The sequence below is a fragment of the Pan paniscus genome, chromosome 10 (assembly GCF_029289425.2).
Source record: "Pan paniscus chromosome 10, NHGRI_mPanPan1-v2.0_pri, whole genome shotgun sequence".
Lineage (NCBI taxonomy): Eukaryota > Metazoa > Chordata > Mammalia > Primates > Hominidae > Pan > Pan paniscus.
The window spans coordinates 70142729-70159815 of record NC_073259.2 but is presented as its reverse complement, the minus strand read 5'-3'; the positions used below and the strand labels follow the sequence as shown (position 1 = coordinate 70159815).

Below are 17087 nucleotides of genomic sequence, written 5' to 3'. Positions count from 1 at the left end.
ATTCCAACCTAGTGAGAAACCAGGAAATTACAAGTGGTGTATGCAGAAAATATAAATGTTAACTTTTATTTTGAATATTTTAAACAATACTAAATATTTCAGCTACCCTAGTTCTGACATGACTTTTAAAGTTGCCTCTTCATAGATACCTAACTAGTGGCTACAGAGAACCAGTTCTCAATTAATATGTGAGACTAAGAATTATTGTAAGATTGTCTATAATACTTAACCTGTAATAGGTAAGAACTTCTAAGTCAGCTTTGGTGCCTTCTTTTGCCTCTTGAGCAAGGTGCCTGATAGCTTTGCCATGAGGTTCCTTGTTGCTGTCAATCCAATAGAGCCAAACTTCTTCATCATCAATGTCATCCGAAAGGATGGAGCTCTCCATGGGGTTGTCTGCTTGCATTGAGACCACCCTTCAAATAAATAGCACATACAAAAATCTACTAAAAAGTACACTTGTAAATATGACAAAGAATTACAGTGCTTACAAATAATCAACAGGAAAATGATGCATCCATTATCTGGGCTTACTTAGTTTGAATGAGAATGTCTGCATTGCCTGGACTCAACATAAATTTACAGATGAGTTCTTGAGTTACAGGGATAGCGGTGGTATTAGACACACACAGATCTGACAAATAATCCAAAAACCTGGCAAAAGAAAAAAATTAAATGGAATATGAAGACAAAGCATTTTATAAAAGCATCACAATAAAGACATAATTTGGAATATAATAAAATAAACTTATTATATGTTTTAATATTATTTCCACACAACATTTGTCTAATGTGTTGTTTATCTGCTGCATCATTAGAAACAAATTAAACATACAATTCTTTTTATTTAATACAAGTCTTGTTTCAAAAAGGATGTGTTTGCTTCTATTTATTTTATGATATTCCGCCCACAGCACCGTGACTTATGTTTAGAAAATCATTCATCTCCCCTAAAGTGAGTCTCCCCAGAGCTGAATATCAAAACAAAGGCAGATCAAAGCTAATGCTGTACTGAACAAAAGAGAAATACAGCACACACCTAATGAAAATTACTATGACCTGGTCAAGTCAGAGGCCCATTTCTACCTTCTAGCATTTATTTGCTGTGCTAATTAGCTAAGGAAACATTGCCAATTGGCTTGACTTGTCTGCACTCATTTCTTCAAGATAAGGCAGCATGGTACAACAGAAAAAGAGCTTGATGTGAAGTCAGAAACCCTTGATTTACCTCGTATTCTATTCCTATCAGGGTACGCTTGGGCAAGTTGCTCACTCGGCTTCTATTTTCTCATCTCTAAAATGGGGATAATACAACCAGTGTATCTCATACAAGTGTGCAAGGATCTAAATGAGATAATGTATATGAATGTATTTTGAGAAACCATAAAGTTCTATAAAATCATGAGGATTCAGAGTGAAAATCAATCACACTTAAGTATGTCTACAAAGGGCTTTGATCTCTTATGAGGTAATAACTCTTTATTATATACAATTATTATAGCAAAAAGCCCAACATAGTTCGTCCATAAAAGTTAGTGATGTGAAAGAACTCTAACTTTTAAAAGTTCTAAAAATAAAACATAAAGCCGCAATCTCCACTAGAAAAGAATACCGCATGAATCATTTCAAACCTTGGCTCCCGATTTCTCCTGAGTAAACTGACAAATGTTTCTATTTCTTTTGCTGTGATATGTTTCTCTAGTAGTTTTCTGTTGTTGTGCAACAAAGCTGTGATAGTATCTTCTGCCAAAATATCATAGCCAATCTGGGACTGCATGACACAGAAATTCTTAGCAATATATTCCTGCAAAGAAGAAAGGCTGTCAGAATACACTGCCAAACAGCTTACAAATAACAGGTTCTATTAGGGTCAACAACATTGATTAATTTATTCACAACAGAAGGTTCACTAAAAATTTTCTCAAAAGAAAAGCGAGTAAATTTTTCAATAAATAGAGCTTTTTGAGGAAAGATATGAAAACATACTGGCATATACGTTTTTGAACTTCTACTAAAAAATTATACACCTAGAAATAATTATCAGTATAGGTATTTTGGAAATACCTATTTCCAAAGTGGGAAAAATAAATCTAATTAAAGTAAGTTTTTATGACACAATAACTTTGGATTTCATCAGTCTAACAGAGGCTAAGTGGAAAAAATAAATCTAATTAAAATAAGCTTTTATGACACAATAACTTTGGATTTCATCAGTCTAACAGAGGCTTTTCTTCTATCTCTTACTTAAAGTCATAGCCAATGATTTGGGCATAATTATAGAAAAGAAAATGACTGCCTGATATTTCATTCATGAGACATGAGATCTGGGTTGTTACCTGAAGATCCTAGATGGACTTGGATTGATTCCTTTTCTGTGAATAGGCTAGAATGATCTGTAAGATCTTTTCTTTAAAATAATGGTAAAATGTCATATACTTTTTATCTTTAAAAAGCCACCAAACAGGGCAATGTGATTAATCACTTTATTGATTAGATCCATTCGCCCAATAAATGCTTCTTGAAGGCCTATGCTGAAGAAGTGACATTTGAGCTACGATGGGAATGAAGAGAACGAGGCAGCCATTGGAAGACCTAAAGGGAAGCCATCTAGGCAGTGGGAATAGCCAGTGCAAAGGCCCTGAGGTAGTAGAACTAAGCTTGTGTTCTATCAACAGAAGGTGGCCATTGTAGCTAGGCAGTGGTAAGGGGCAGAAAGCAAAGTCGAAGTTTGAGAGGTAGGTCAAAAGAATCCTTGTGAGCCATGGTAAAGGGCAAAGAGGTTGTGCTAAAAGTAAGAGAAAGCCACTGGGGAGGTTCAATCATGTTATTGTTTGACCTACTCCTTATTCATCACACTAATTTTCCTATATCCCAAACCACTATTGTTCATCTCCCACGTTCTATCTACAAGCAGCACAGCTCACACTGCCATGGGACTGGTGAGCTTCTCCCCCTTCCACCATGAAAGGTTCTTACTTTGATTCCTTGGGATTCTCCCTGGAAATGTGTCTTTGTTTCTCTGACGAGACAATTGATTGATTAGAAAGTGGTTTTGCCTTAGGTAAAATTTACTGGAATGTACCTATTCCTTGAAAATGATATTGGTTGCACAAATCTAATTATATGCTAAGCAGCATTTTTGTGGCCCTTCAGAATGATGGCTTTGTGTATTGGGTAGCCAGTTAAGTAAAGTAAATGTCTTCTGTTACTATATCATTTTAAGGATACATATTGATTTATACACTTTCATGACTACTGTAGTCATACTCTGGTATAAGGCAAACATCCAAAGATGTTAATAAATAACTAAATGAAATTAGAGGTGGTATCAAATTTTATAAATAGTAATAAATAGATCTTCAATATTAAATATATGGGTGAGTGTTAAGTCACAAATGAACTTCCTATTAGGACTATAACATATAGGTGAAGATAAAGAAAAACAAAGTAATTATAGCCATAATACTATATAATATATACTACATAATAATGATAATATAGAACATTTTAAAATGTTCTAAAAAATCAGAAAGCTGCTTTATGCTTACTACCAAGCATTCTTAACTCAATAGAAATGAGAAAAACATTTCTCAGCTATCACTGAGATTCAATTAGAACACACAATAGAAAGGGAAGAAAAATAAAATATAACCCTTAACAAATGCTGGGGATTCTTTATTCCTTTATCATCTATGCTCTAACTCTATGCTCCAAAGAAACCCAGAAGGCAGGTCCCTAAAGTGCATAAACATGTACCTGAAAGGAGTGATATGACTAGGTAGGGGTGTGGGGGGGGGGGTGGGAGGGAATGGGCACGTGCACGAGCGCACACGTGTGTGTGTGTGTGTACGCACACACTGATCCCTGGCCAAGACTGAGAGGGGAGTGAGAAAGAACCATGTGTGCCAGACCTTGAGAGACAGAACTGACACCAGGTAAGACATGTCGCCCAGGGAACCTACTACTGACTAGCAGAATAACCAAATCCAAAGTGAGCTGGCTCCCTGCCATCCCGAAGCACAGGGCTATAGAAAAGGGAAGGGGCCCCAAGTACCCTTCCAAAGGCTGACAGCCATCAAGGAGGGTGCACATCATGGGACCTGATGGGCCTGAGGGCCCTGGGTAGCCTCTCTAGACCTGTTAGGTATTTTTTCTGTTAATGTCAATCTCTATAATACAGCACTGCTCGTACGGGTGAAGTGGTGACCAGTCTCACAAGTGTATTTCTCCAAACCCAAGAAGAAAAATCAGAGCAAGGAGAAAACATTAAGCAGCCTCTCATTTCCCTTCCCCACTCCAGACCTCCACTAAAAACTCAGGGTCCGATACTGGGAGCATCCCCTAACACTGCCTCCAAGTGCTTGAAGGAAGGCCATTTAATGTCCTGCTACTTAATTCTTCTTCCAAAAAAATATGAACAACACTATCTACTTCATCTTGCCATCTTAAAGGAACCCAATGAAGTCTGAAAAAATAATTCTAGTGACAGCATTTGGATCAGCAAGAAGGGTGTTTATAACTAGGATTATATTAGACAATATTTAAGGATTTGTTTATATCACCCCTTGCTCTTACTCCTATTCCTTGCCATATTATTTATCTTCTAGCTAATGTTTTTATATACTCTTTTCAGACCTTTCTTACTCTTCAAACAGAATTGTGAAGCCAAAACATTTTAATACAATCTTCCTCAAGCAAATCTTTTTTTCTTCCCCAAAAATGTTCAAACTACCAAGATGCAATAGTGTGATGATTCAGAGCCTGGGTTTGCATACTGGTTCCATTCTTAAACTAACACCTTGGACAAATTACTTAACCTCTCTGTGCCTCTATCCTTCATCTTAATTCAGTGTTAACTGAATTAATTCATGACAAGTATTTAGAACTGAGCCTGGTACAAAGTAAGCACACAATAAATACTACTAACTCTTCCCAAATAACCTCCACCTTCTAGGATTGACATCCTAGGCCCTAGTGGCTTAGCCCACCCTGCCCTTCCAGCCCTCTCCCACACCATCCTTCTTCATGGACCAAACTCGTCAATGAAACTTACAGTGATGCACTCTGCCCTCAAATGGATTAAGAGAAACCCTAATTTATCAAACAATAATTAATTTTATACAATTGTATGTTAGACATTTACATTATTGAACACATTGCAAAATATTAAGCTTGTGTTTTGTTTTGTTTTGTTTTTTATGAGGCAGGGTCTCATTCTGTTGCTCAGGCTGGAGTGTACTAGTGTGATCATAACTCACTACAGCCTCGAACTCCTAGGCTGAAGTGATCCTCCAGCCTTAGCCTCCTTAGTAGCTGGAACTACAGACACACACCACCATACCCAGGTATTTTTCGTTTTTGTAGAGATGGGGGCCTCGCTATATTGCCTAGGCTGGTCTAGAACTCCTGGCCTTGAGTAATCCCCCCACCTTGGCCTCCTAAAGTGTTGGGATTACAGGCTTGAGCCACACCACCTGGTTTGTATTTTTAAGATAAAAATGAGACTTAAGAGAAATTTCACTTACAACTGGCAACTGTTAGCTGTACCCCTAGATCCATCTGGGTTCCCTGACCTCAGCAGTTGCAAATATCTTAGGGGAAACATGTCCTTTCTAGCATCTATCATTCTCACTTCATAGATCTCTCTTCACAAATACCTCTTCCCGTACAATTTATGAAAATGATTCTCATCCTACCCAAAGGCTTCCTTCTCCAAGTATTCTTCCTTGGTTCCCAAAGCCACCACTGGGCTCTCCCTCTGGTGAATTCCCATAACTCTATCTTTTCTCTCTGTGTCTTTTCTTTGTCTCCCATCATATCTTTTCCACTAAACTATAACCTCTTTGGTCCATACACCGTGATGCTGTACCTCACATGTTCCTCAAGCCAAAAATGTTCCATTCCTCCTTACATAATAGATCCAGGATGTCCTGGCCACCAGGAGCCAATAACAGGCACATATTAGTACTCAGGACATCCTCCCCCAGTGATTCTAATTTCATATGGAAGAATAAAGCCATGTTCAATACAACTCAAAAATACTTACAAATCATTTTTATGTATTGCCCAACACAAAATATTTCATTTCAAAGTGAAATTTCCCATTCCTACTTTCTATGCTGTAGAATTATAACCAAAGAACCTTGCCCATACTTTACATATGAAACAGTTTAAAATGGGGGCTACCCTCTGACCTGATTTTTCCGGTAATCCTGCTGCGAGTGTCTCAGGACGCGGTAACAGAGCCGTAGCATGTACTTGTAGGGTGCATATCTTTGATCCCCCAGATCTTCAAGTCTCAGCATCGAGCCTTCTCCTGCTTTCTCTTTAAAGGGTGCTTTAAGAATTCCAAATACCTATCAGGAATAAAAACAGCCACCTATTCTGATGAATAAAATGTTTTGCAACCTTTTTTTTTTTTAACAAATAAGAACATTGATTCAAAAAACACTTATATAAATTTGAGTATTAGAGTAAACGGGAAAAACAAAAGGATTTACGTTACAGGACCAACATATCAAGGATCAGAAAAGCACTGCCAAAAGGGTCACCTACATTGAGTGACAAAAACATTCTTTAAATAAAATGCTTAATTTTGTTTAGAAATCATATTTTATAAAATAAGACATATGAAGATGTTCAATTTCACCAAGTTACATGAACATATTCAGATGAACTAAAATGTAGCTTGATTTCTAGGGGCTTTATAATAAGTTTCTTCTATTATTTTCTATAACCTTTCAAAATCAAAATAATATAAAGAAAACATTTACTTTTCATTAAAACTGACATCAGAAAATGACTTCCAAACATTGCTTCTAAACTGCTTTATAAAAGAGTTAATTTACTGTTGTTTGTATACAAAGATGTGGCCAAATCGATGAACGTATCAGCATTCAAATGTGACAAATTAGGAGCCACATGGGCAGCTGGTGGCTCCCAGTAAGCCAGATTCTTGTAAGAAGGTTAGCAGTTAGGAAGCATTTAAAAAGCATTGAGGAATATAACTCTTTTCGGCAGCAAGACAGCAGGAGGGATCACCTGGAGATGAGCTGCTAGAATGAGGAAATTGTCTATGAAAGAGCAGTCAAGGGCATGAACATTAATACATGAAAGCAAAATAGAAAGGAATTATTCTTTGGAATTCATGAAATATGATATGAACTAAAGTTTCTTTAATAATTTTGTATTCACTAAGCCTTTAATTTTATATTTATCAAACAAAAATAAAATATTTGACATATGTTGGTTAAAATATTATTAATTAATCATCCAAGGTCCTAAAAGTCTTTGAAATCAAATGTTTTTATATAATAATTACTCAAAAAAAGTCCTATTAGATTTGCAACCTTTATTTTATTTGAGAAAAAAGTTGATTTTGTATTTTCAGACAATCAGCTACATATAATAACTAACATTATGTCTACTATTTTCCTTTCCCAAATCAATAAGAATATGTGTATCAAGAACATGATTTTTATGTTTTAAGTATCTTCCTTGAGTCTATACTTCATTAATGAAGAAACTCATTAATTTAAATAGCAATTAATAGAATAAAAATAATACATAAACGTAGGCATGTCCATATGTGCATATCATTAGGAAGTGAATCAATTTACTGACGTGTTATGAACAATTTCAAGAAGATGTAATACAGGAGCAGTTCTGTACTTTCAGGGAAGAAAACTAGAATACTGTACAGAGCACTCGTGAGCTGATGAACAGACTGCCCTACTTTCCCAGGGAAGAGAAGGAAAGAAGTAGGAAGCAGATGGAGATGGCACTTTCCAAGTTCACCTGGAAATTCTACCTAGGAATTTTTCCAACATATTTTCTGGAGATAGTCTGACTATGCAGGGTTTTTGGAGGTCCATGGTAGGCTGTCTCTACAATGGTCTCTGATATTCCTGCCTCCTGATATTCATAGCCTCATCGAATCCTCTCTCCTTAACTACGGGTTAGATTTATTAACCCATTTCTAACTAATAGAACACAGTAGAACTGATGTTACTTCTAAGATTACATTCTACAAAGATGGTAGCTTCCACCTGAGCGTCCTCTCTAGTTCTCTCTTGGATCCCTCAGTTCTAAGAAAGCAAGCTGCCTTGTCTTGAGGCACTCCTGAGAGATGCCTATGTGAGAGGGCTGGAAGGCAAGTCCTCTCTCAGTTGAACCTTGAGATGCCTGCAGCCCCAGCAAACACCTTGACTGCAGCCTGGTGAGAGACCCTGAGTGAGATCTGCCCATGTAAGCCACGCCTAGATCGCTACTCCACAGAAACTGTGAGACAAGAAGTATCTTGTTTTCAGCCACTAAGTTTTGGGATCATTTGCTTCATAGTAATAGATAACTAATACAAGGCCTTTCCTGATACTGTAATTCAGAAAATAAAATATACAAATTTAGTACATGAAAAAATTCACCTGTGCCAGTATGTTTTGTTCCCTCATCAATTTTTGACGCTCTCGGTTTGGCTTAGTGATAACCACATCCAGAACTTCTTGTCCATTATTAGGCACATCAGCAACAAAGAATATGAGATCTTCCAATAATTTGGTTACAAACCTATTACAAAATGAAAAGAAAATTTTACTTTACAGTGTGCTTAATTTTGGAAAATGTATAGATAGATGATAGGTAGGTAGGTAGAGATAGATAGATAGATAGATAGATAGATAGATAGATAGATTTTTTTTTACTTTTTCTTCAGGAGTGGAACTCAAATCCATGGAAATTTCTTTTTATTAAATAATAAGAACTGAAACACTTGAAAACAAGGTGTTTTATAATAAAAAAAAGTATTTAATTGACAAAAGATAATCTCTAAGGCAGTTACTGTTTACCTAAACCTTTACAAAGAAAATTCCTTCTCCAACATCTCCAATCTCTACTTGCGCCTCCAGTTCTCATCAAGCGTTTGCAGACTATTATCAAATAAAGCCATGTGAGTCGCAACTACACACGAGTTGGTAGGATGACACCACCAGATGCCTTTCCACAACTGACTAGCAAAGCAGCATACTTCTGCTTAAGGGAAAACAGCTATACTAAATTCCTAAATTCCAATCCTTTTTCTTTCTTTTTTTACTGTTAACTCAAACTACATTTCCTAATCCTCGCCACATTTCAACTTGCCCAATGTACAGAACAGGAAAAACTTAAATGACCTATGAATAGAGACAGAGTAAGCAATCTGACACTCAAAATACTGGAAGTATTAAATGACCTATCAAAATCGTGAAATTCTAAACCCATACACCAATGTTCACTTTTAAATCTATATTTTGGTTATTATTACAACTATTACTTGAACTTCAGTGGCATGTAGTACAGGAAGTGTCTTGAAAGCCTTCCTCTCTTCACTTTTCTCCTCCTCTTTCCTCTGCCTGCTCTTTATCATTTTCCATTTGTGTTAGTCGATTGAGGGAGGGGGCAGGGGTTCAAGCTATTGCAAAAATGGGTAAACAGATGAGGAATCTGTATTGGAAGGGTCAAGGCATTTTTTAAATTGTATTAATGGTAAAGTACAACTTAATTACTCAATAAACACATACATTTTTTGGTATAGACAAAAGCTGACCAACAAACAGTTAAATTAGCTTCATCCATATAGTGTTAGCATCTTTATTCGCTGTTATTAGCATGTGAATACAATGATGCTAATCATGAATACATTCATAAGAAAACTACATTTTAAGAGCTTCAACAATTCCAGGAAAGTATAGAATGTATTCAGTTGGAAAACATCTCTTTTCTTCTCTTTCAATACCTTTGGTAAGAAAACATCCTGATCCTATCTCCCGATTTATGTCTTGAAAGAGAATGCACTTCCTGCAGCCAAGTGGACACACCTAGAATCCATAATTTAGTCACCCAGAGAAATTTCAGTATACTTCCAAGGATCATAAACTCCATTCCAAAATTCCTGGGATTCTATGTTTTCTTGGTATGCCTATTTTAAATTGTAACCCAGTCTGTTTCTTTTGGAAAATTGTGTCTAACTGACAGGATTCACTGACATAGTTACATGTAATCTCTGAAGGCAGCCACAGAAACGTAAAACCCGTTTCACGTGCATCAAAATGTGGTGTGAATTTCTTTTGAAATTGTGATTTAATGTCCTCCAAATCATTCTGTTGCTCTTAAAACAAAACAAAACAAATTTGGAGCGGAGGTTACTTCAGCAAAATGAAAAAAAGTTGAACTTCAGTTTCTATATGCCCAATGCAAGTCCAGTTTGAGCATAAATATTTGTATTTTATTTTTTAAATTGGTAAGATTCCTTTTCTCTTGCTGTTTCAATAACTATAATCAAATATTTAGATATCTAAGAAAGTAAAATTTTGTGAGCAACTACAGATCGCTCTGTTTCAAAGTCATTCAAATGCCCTGAAAATTGGTGACGGTTAATGGAATGATGACGACGAACATTAACAGTCTTGATTGCAAATCACGACATGTCAACCCTACATGTAAAGCCCACCTCTTCATGACAAGGCCATGGAAGCCAGGAAAAGCAACCTTCTCTTTTGACCTCTGAAACTGCTGAAACCTTTTTTTTGACCTTGCACCTCAAGCATCCCCTTTGTGGCAAAACAAAAAAGCTGGTTTGTTTTCAGTTTAGATCAAACTCTGATTCTATACTGGGCAGTGGGTAGCTCCTACTAGCTCACGCATTTGCTTTTTAAGCTTTATGGAAAATGAACAAAATAAGAAAAACACAGTGAGGAACAGGGATGATTTCAACTCTTGCAAGGTAAGAGGGACCAAAAACACATGATAGGGAAATAAACTAAACATATAAAACAGAGACAAACATATGGCTTCTCTAACCTCTTAAAGAAAACTTAAAGTTCAGTGGCCCTTATTTGGGCTTTGGCTGTGCAGTGGTAGCAGGAAACAATGGATACACATGGATAGGGCTGGACCCAGCCACCAGCAATCTCCATGATTAAAGTCTCAAATTACCAGAGAACATGGACTCTCAGCTCTCGATATCAGATCTGGCTCTGGCCTAGTTGAGGGAAGCCAGGTAGAAGCAAGCATAAAACTGATAGAGAAGACAAGTGAATGTAGAGAAAGGAAAAACAAAAATCTCCCACCTAAGAAAATCATGCATAGTAAAAGTCCAAAGCACATAAGGAAAGCTGACATTGAGGAAGATAGCCACCATACAGTATCAGGAGGCTACTCCACCATCAACAAAATCCGAGTAACAAAACAGTTTCAAAATAAGTTTTAAATGAGTGTGTATTCAGTCTTCAAAGAGATAAACAAAGCAATATATTAAAAAGACAACGTATTTTAAAAAGGCCAATATAAATGAAAAATAGGTGGATATACCAAAAAAAAAAAAATCTGAGAGATAAAAATTATAGGCTGAGCACAGTGGCTCATGCCTGTAATCCCAGCATTTTGGGAGGTTGAGGCAGGGGAATTGCTTGAGCCCGAGTTCAAAATCAGCCAGGGCAACATAGTGAAACCCGTTTGCACAAAACAATTAAAAAATTAGTTGGTGAGGTGGCATGCGCCTATGGTCCCAGCTACTCAGGCAGCTGAGGCAAGAGGAATTGCTGAAACCTGGGAGGTCAAGGCTGCAGTGAGCTGTGTGATTGCACCACTGCATTCCAGCTTGGGTGACAGGGCAAGATCCTGTCTCAAAAAAAAAAATTATTATTATTATAATTATTGAAATAAAAATTTAACTGAAGAAGGAAAATTATTCTATATACATTCTAAAAATATTAATCTATAAGGCAGTATCAAAAATTGATCCAGATACTAGCAAAGAGAACTATTAAAAGGCAAATAATAAAAGGGAAGTTCAGAGAGAAAGAAGAGGAATTAAGAGGATCCAACATATATCTCATAAAAGTTCCAAAAGACAGAAAGGAGGAAAAAGACAAAGAAGCAATATTTGCAGGAAAACGGCTGAAAATTTCCAAGAATTGAAGGAAGAAATAAGTATTCAGATTAAAAGTATACCTTAAGTGTCAAATGAGAAAAAACAAAAATAAAACTCCTTTGTAAACACATCATGGTGAAACTTAAGACATCAAAAGCAAAGAAAAATAATCTATAAAATTACCAAGTCGGGGGAGGAGCCAAGATGGCCGAATAGGAACAGCTCGGGTCTACAGCTCCCAGCGTGAGTGAAGCAGAAGACCAGTGATTTCTGCATTTCCATCTGAGGTACCGGGTTCATCTCACTAGGGAGTGCCAGACAGCAGGCACAGGTCAGTGGGTGCAGCGCACCATGCGCGAGCCGAAGCAGGGCAAGGCATTGCCTCACTCGGGAAGCGCAAGGGGTCAGGGAGTTCCCTTTCCTAGTCAAAGAAAGAGGTGAAAGATAGCACCTGGAAAATCGGGTCACTCCCACCCGAGTACTGCGCTTTTCCGACGGGCTTAAAAAATGGCGCACCAGGAGATTACATCCCGCACCTGGCTCGGAGGGTCCTACGCCCATGGGGTCTCGCTGATTGCTAACGCAGCAGTCTGAGATCAAACTGCAAGGCGGCAGCGAGGCTGGGGGAGGGGCGCCCGCCATTGCCCAGGCTTGCTTAGGTAAACAAAGCAGCCTGAAGCTCGAACTGGGTGAAGCCCACCACAGCTCAAGGAGGCCTGCCTGCCTCTGTAGGCTCCACCTCTGGGGGCAGGGCACAGACAAACAAAAAGACAGCAGTAACCTCTGCAGACTTAAATGTCCCTGTCTGACAGCTTTGAAGAGAGCATTGGTTCTCCCAGCATGCAGCTGGAGATCTGAGAACGGGCAGACTGCCTCCTCAAGTGGGTCCCTGACCCCTGACCCCTGAGCAGCCTAACTGGGAGGCACCCCCCAGTAGGGGCAGACTGACACTTCACACGGCCGGGTACTCCTCTGAGACAAAACTTCCAGAGGAACGATCAGACAGCAGCACTCACGGTTCACAAAAAACCGCTGTTATACAAACACCGCTGCTGATACCCAGGAAAACAGGGTCTGGAGTGGACCTCTAGCAAACTCCAACAGACCTGCAGCTGAGGGTCCTGTCTGTTAGAAGGAAAACTAACAAACGGAAAGGACATCCACACCAAAAACCCATCTGTACATCACCATCATCAAAGACCAAAAGTAGATAAAACCACAAAGATGGGGAAAAAACAGAGCAGAAAAACTGGAAATTCTAAAAAGCAGAGCACCTCTCCTCCTCCAAAGGAACGCAGTTCCTCACCAGCAATGGAACAAAGCTGGACGCAGAATGACTTTTATGAGTTGAGAGAAGAAGGCTTCAGATGATCAAACTACTCCGAGCTACAGGAGGAAATTCAAACCAAAGGCAAAGAAGTTAAAAACTTTGAAAAAAATTTAGACGAATGTATAACTAGAATAACCAATACAGAGAAGTGCTTAAAGGAGCTGATGGAGCTGAAAGCCAAGGCTTGAGAACTACCTGAAGAATGCAGAAGCCTCAGGAGCCGATGCGATCAACTGGAAGAAAGGGTATCAGCAATGGAAGATGAAATGAATGAAATGAAGCGAGAAGGGAAGTTTAGAGAAAAAAGAATAAAAAGAAATGAACAAAGCCTCCAAGAAATATGGGACTATGTGAAAAGACCAAATCTACGTCTGACTGGTGTACCTGAAAGTGACGGGGAGAATGGAACCAAGTTGGAAAACACTCTGCAGGATATTATCCAGCAGAACTTCCCCAATCTAGCAAAGCAGGCCAACATTCAGATTCAGGAAATACAGAGAACGCCACAAAGATACTCCTCAAGAAGAGCAACTCCAAGACACATAATTGTCAGATTCACCAAAGTTGAAATGAAGGAAAAAATGTTAAGGGCAGCCAGAGAGAAAGGTTCGGTTACCCACAAAGGGAAGCCCATCAGACTAACAGCAGATCTCTCAGCAGAAACTCTACAAGCCAGAAGACAGTGGGGGCCAATATTCAACATTCTTAAAGAAAAGAATTTTCAACCCAGAATTTCATATCCAGCCAAACTAAGCTTCATAAGTGAAGGAGAAATGAAATACTTTACAGACAAGCAAATGCTGAGAGATTTTGTCACCACCAGGCCTGCCCTAAAAGAGGTCCTGAAGGAAGCACTAAACATGGAAAGGAACAACTGGTACCAGCCACTGCAAAAACATGCCAAATTGTAAAGACCATCGAGACTAGGAAGAAACTGCATCAACTAACGAGCAAAATAACCAGCTAACATCATAATGACAGGATCAAATTCACACATAACAATATTAACTTTAAATGTAAATGGACTAAATGCTCCAATTAAAAGACACAGACTGGCAGATTGGATAAAGAGTCAAGACCCATCAGTGTGCTGTATTCAGGCAACCCATCTCACGTGCAGAGACACACATAGGCTCAAAATAAAAGGATGGAGGAAGATCTACCAAGCAAATGGAAAACGAAAAAAGGCAGGGGTTGCAATCCTAGTCTCTGATAAAACAGACTTTAAACCAACAAAGATCAAAAGAGACAAAGAAGGCCATTACATAATGGTAAAGGGATCAATTCAACAAGAAGAGCTAACTATCCTAAATATATATGCACCCAATACAGGAGCACCCAGATTCATAAAGCAAGTCCTTAGAGACTTACAAAGAGACTTAGACTCCCACACATTAATAATGGGAGACTTTAACACCCCACTGTCAACATTAGACAGATCAACGAGACAGAAAGTTAACAAGGATACCCAGGAATTGAACTCAGCTCTGCACCAAGCAGACCTAATAGACATCTACAGAACTCTCCACCCCAAATCAACAGAATATACATTTTTTTCAGCACCACACCACACTATTCCAAAATTGACCACATAGTTGGAAGTAAAGCTCTCCTCAGCAAATGTAAAAGAGCAGAAATTATAACAAACTATCTCTCAGACCACAGTGCAATCGAACTAGAACTCAGGATTAAGAAACTCACTCAAAACCACTCAACTACATGGAAACTGAACAACCTGCTCCTGAATGACTACTGGGTACATAACGAAATGAAGGCAGAAATAAAGATGTTCTTTGAAACCAACGAGAACAAAGACACAACATACCAGAATCTCTGGGACACATTCAAAGCAGTGTGTAAGAGGGAAATTTGTAGCACTAAATGCCCACAAGAGAAAGCAGGAAAGATCCAAAATTGACACCCTAACATCACAATTAAAAGAACTAGAAAAGCAAGAGCAAACACATTCAAAAGCTAGCAGAAGGCAAGAAATAACTAAAATCAGAGCAGAACTGAAGGAAATAGACACAAAAAACCCTTCAAAAAATCAATGAATCCAGGAGCTGGTTTTTTGAAAGGATCAACAAAATTGATAGACTGCTAGCAAGACTAATAAAGAAAAAAAGAGAGAAGAATCAAATAGACGCAATAAAAAATGATAAAGGGGATATCACCACCAATCCCACAGAAATACAAACTACCATCAGAGATTACTACAAACACCTCTATGCAAATAAACTAGAAAATCTAGAAGAAATGGATAAATTCCTTGACACATACACTCTCCCAAGAGTAAACCAGGAAGAAGCTCTGAATAGACCAATAACAGGAGCTGAAATTGTGGCAATAATCAATAGCTTACCAACCAAAAAGAGTCCAGGACCAGATGGATTCACAGCCGAATTCTACCAGAGATACAAGGAGGAACTGGTACCATTCCTTCTGAAACTATTCCAATCAATAGAAAAAGAGGGAATCCTCCCTAACTCATTTTATGAGGCCAGCATCATCCTGATACCAAAGCCGGGCAGAGACACAACCAAAAAAGAGAATTTTAGACCAATATCCTTGATGAACATTGATGCAAAAATCCTCAATAAAATACTGGCAAACCGAATCCAGCAGCACATCAAAAAGCTTATCCACCATGATTAAGTGGGCTTCATGCCTGGGATGCAAGGCTGGTTCAATATACGCAAATCACTAAATGTAATCCAGCATATAAACAGAACCAAAGACAAAAACCACATGACTATCTCAATAGATGCAGAAAAGGCCTTTGACAAAATTCAACAACACTTCATGCTAAAAACTCTCAATAAATTAGGTATTGATGGGACGTATCTCAAAATAATAAGAGCTATCTATGACAAACCCACAGCCAATATCATACTGAATGGGCAAAAACTAGAAGCATTCCCTCTGAAAACTGGCACAAGACAGGGATGCCCTCTCTCACCACTCCTATTCAACATAGTGTTGGAAGTTCTGGCCAGGGCAATTAGGCAGGAGGAGAAAATAAAGGGTATTCAATTAGGAAAAGAGGAAGTCAAATTGTCCCTGTTTGCAGATGAAATGATTGTATATCTAGAAAACCCCATTGTCTCAGCCCAAAATCTCCTTAAGCTGATAAGCAACTTCAGCAAAGTCTCAGGATACAAAATCAATGTACAAAAATCACAAGCATTCTTATACACCAATAACAGACAAACAGAGAGCCAAATCATGAGTGAACTCCCATTCACAATTGCTTCAAAGAGAATAAAATACCTAGGAATCCATCTTACAAGGGACGTGAAGGACCTCTTCAAGGAGAACTACAAACCACTGCTCAAGGAAATAAAAGAGGACACAAACAAATGGAAGAACATTCCATGCTCATGGGTAGGAAGAATCAATATCGTGAAAATGGCCATACTGCCCAAGGTAATTTATAGATTCAATGCCATCCCCATCAAGCTACCAATGACTTTCTTCACAGAATTGGAAAAAACTACTTTAAAGTTCATACGGAACCAAAAAAGAGCCTGCATCACCAAGTCAATCCTAAGCCAAAAGAACAAAGCTGGAGGCATCACGCTACCTGACTTCAAACTATACTACAAGGCTATAGTAACCAAAACAGCATGGTACTGGTACCAAAACAGAGATATAGACCAATGGAACAGAACAGAGCCCTCAGAAATAACACCGCATATCTACAACTATCTGATCTTTGACAAACCTGAGAGAAACAAGTAATGGGAAAAGGATTCCCTATTTAATAAATGGCGCTGGGAAAACTGGCTAGCCATATGTAGAAAGCTGAAACTGGATCCCTTCCTTACACCTTATACAAAAATCAATTCAAAA

General features: G+C 38.2%; 1 protein-coding gene across 2 annotated transcripts in view; it reads right to left on the bottom strand.

Moving 5' to 3' along the window:
- ITPR2 (inositol 1,4,5-trisphosphate receptor type 2) overlaps positions 1-17087 on the bottom strand; it is a 506436-nt gene that overhangs the window by 327811 nt on the left and 161538 nt on the right. For both annotated transcript variants that reach the window (XR_004665727.3, XM_003828909.5), the window contains exons 14-18: positions 8424-8565; positions 6195-6356; positions 1632-1804; positions 535-654; positions 231-416 (exon numbers count right to left, since the gene is read on the bottom strand). Coding sequence is in view for 1 of the 2 variants with exons in the window: in XM_003828909.5 (XP_003828957.3) it covers positions 231-416; positions 535-654; positions 1632-1804; positions 6195-6356; positions 8424-8565 (783 nt within the window). In the remaining variant the exon portion in view is untranslated. The remainder of the gene's footprint in view (positions 1-230; positions 417-534; positions 655-1631; positions 1805-6194; positions 6357-8423; positions 8566-17087) is intronic.